This window comes from Austrofundulus limnaeus, unplaced genomic scaffold (assembly GCF_001266775.1).
Source record: "Austrofundulus limnaeus strain Quisiro unplaced genomic scaffold, Austrofundulus_limnaeus-1.0 Scaffold82, whole genome shotgun sequence".
NCBI lineage: Eukaryota > Metazoa > Chordata > Actinopteri > Cyprinodontiformes > Rivulidae > Austrofundulus > Austrofundulus limnaeus.
The window spans coordinates 155,799-158,094 of record NW_013952484.1 but is presented as its reverse complement, the minus strand read 5'-3'; the positions used below and the strand labels follow the sequence as shown (position 1 = coordinate 158,094).

The window sequence follows — 2,296 nt, the reverse complement described above, 5'->3', positions numbered from 1 at the left end:
CTCTTAAATATATACATGGATCTGGCATTTTTAAGATCATCCTCCAGACAATTCCATAATCCTATACTCTGGATTAAACTATACCTTGGATTAAAGTACATCTTTCTTTCAAGCAAGTGCGAAAATATGGCTTCACAAACATTTCCATCCCCTTAAGATAATAACAACTGTCTCTTAACAAAGTTTACCTGAATGTTGGAATGTAATATGTTTTTTGTGAGTCTTTGTACATAAACAGTAAAATATTATAGTCAATCAAATCATAGAATTTCAAAATTGTTGAGGCTTGTGGAATCAAGCAAATCATTTAAATGAGCACATGTGYGTTACACTAATCACTGTAATCCAAGAGTACAACGGATTTCATGAACTCGTGCTCACAGGTGTAAATGTCCAGTTTAACCAGCTCCAAGATGAATAAAATGTTTTGGATKAGTGCAGGTTGAGTAATAAACTGACCCAGTTCCTTCTTGTCCTCCTCGGCTGGTTCCCGTTGTGTTTAACGCTGCCTCCTCTCCCTTCCTTCCTGCCTCCTTCCTGGTTTCCTTCTCTGTGATTCCTTAAGGATCGCCATGTGGCTTTGTTACTCAAGGTACTTTGTGTTCCTCCTTCATCYGCCTGTTCCGTTCTCCGTCGAGCTGATAATTTATGTGTCGTACCGCGTTCAGGTTTTACTCCACGTTGTCACGTTTTGTCCCAAGTGTTAAGTAAACAGTGACATTCTTTCCACTGACTTTTTTTTTTATCTTTACACATGACTTGTTTTTGTCAGATCTTTGTCAATGAAAAAAAAAACTCTCTTTTTATCTAACACAAACATTAAGATGTACGTTTCTGTCTGTCTGTAAATCGTCRCAAAATGTTTGCACCGTCCATCACTAGATTTATGTTTTAGTTTGATCTTATTTCTGTTTCACAGTTCCTGGTTAGTTGCAGACAAGAGGTGCTTTAAACCAAATACCTACMTTTCAAATCCTTGTACAAAATGTAAAAGTTATGGTACAAAGATATACATAAAGATGAAGATGTGAAATGTTTGGTCACAGAAGTTCTAACAATGCTGCTGACCTCATTCCTACCAGGACTGTCAGCTCASACTAAAAATAAATCACCTTTTTRTTCATATTCAGACARCACAAATGTGACCCATCACATCAAACAGGGGATTAKGACAAATTTAGTCAAAATTATCTCAGCATATTTTCAGATTACTGCTTTTTACATCCTGATATCATATGTCTTAATGTGTCTTGTTAATCATGATAATATATTAATATTCAATCTGAATCCTATTTTTAGGTTATACTAATGAGGAAACCTCAATAGTATTTGGACATTAGGATTTTCCCAGAAACAAAAAACAAAGAAAATATTTAAAAAAAATGACAGTGTTTTTGCTCAAACATCATGAATATAAGGAAGGTCCTTATTMATTATTTTTGGACTATATTTAATAATTGCGACCGTTTTAATCCAAACACATCAACCTACTTTTCCACACAACCCTGAGAGACTTCATCCTCGGTTCGATGTGATGGGTCACACATATTTTGTCTAAAATGTAGCCGTATCACGATACCGAAAGATCAACATCACAAGAACAGACAAGAGAAACAATAAATATGTGGATAATTTGTACAGTTATTTTATTTGTAAGCATTAATTCATTGAAATGATTAAGTGGCCTCGAAAGTTCAGCTCCTGAAGGACAGTTTTATTTTTACTTTTATGTCCTGATGCCCTCAGATAGTTCCTGTTTAGTCTAACTAATCTGCACCGATGTTTTTTTTTAACCTGTTGCAGGTGGTTACACTGTGAAAAATGTACTTCCAGTTCTCTTTTCTGTGTGTTTGAGTAGATCTCTTTGTTCTGTTAAATCAAACCTGAAACCAATACCAATCTGGTCTCTAAGGTTAGCAGCTCTGTTACTGAGTATTCACTAAAAGAGTTGGTTTATGGTGGCAAAATACAGAGTAGTTCATCCATCCATCCATCCATCCATCCATTATCTATACCTGCTTCTTCCTTTTAGGGTCATGGGGGTCACTGGTGCCCATATCCAGCAGTCACATGTTTTCTAATCCGCTGAACAGACAACAAGCATCTAAACTAGGGCTGCCACGATTAATCGATTAATCGATGACTAATCGATTATTAAAATAATCGATGACTAATTTAATAATCGATTAAYCGTTTTCTTTTTTTGTTGTTGTTCTTTACTTTGTTTTTCTCTCCAAACTGCTTTGACACCTTCCACTGCCACATCTGCCTTTCTGTCCTTGACACCCATGCACAG

At 35.8% G+C, this 2,296-nt stretch overlaps 1 protein-coding gene across 1 annotated transcript in view; it reads left to right on the top strand.

Moving 5' to 3' along the window:
- The window catches only part of fbxo25 (F-box protein 25), a gene marked incomplete at its 5' end in the record, with an annotated part of 14,887 nt that overhangs the window by 11,322 nt on the left and 1,269 nt on the right, over window positions 1–2,296 (top strand). Inside the window, 1 exon segment of the mRNA XM_014011556.1 lies at window positions 566–592. Coding sequence (XP_013867010.1) covers window positions 566–592 — 27 coding nt within the window.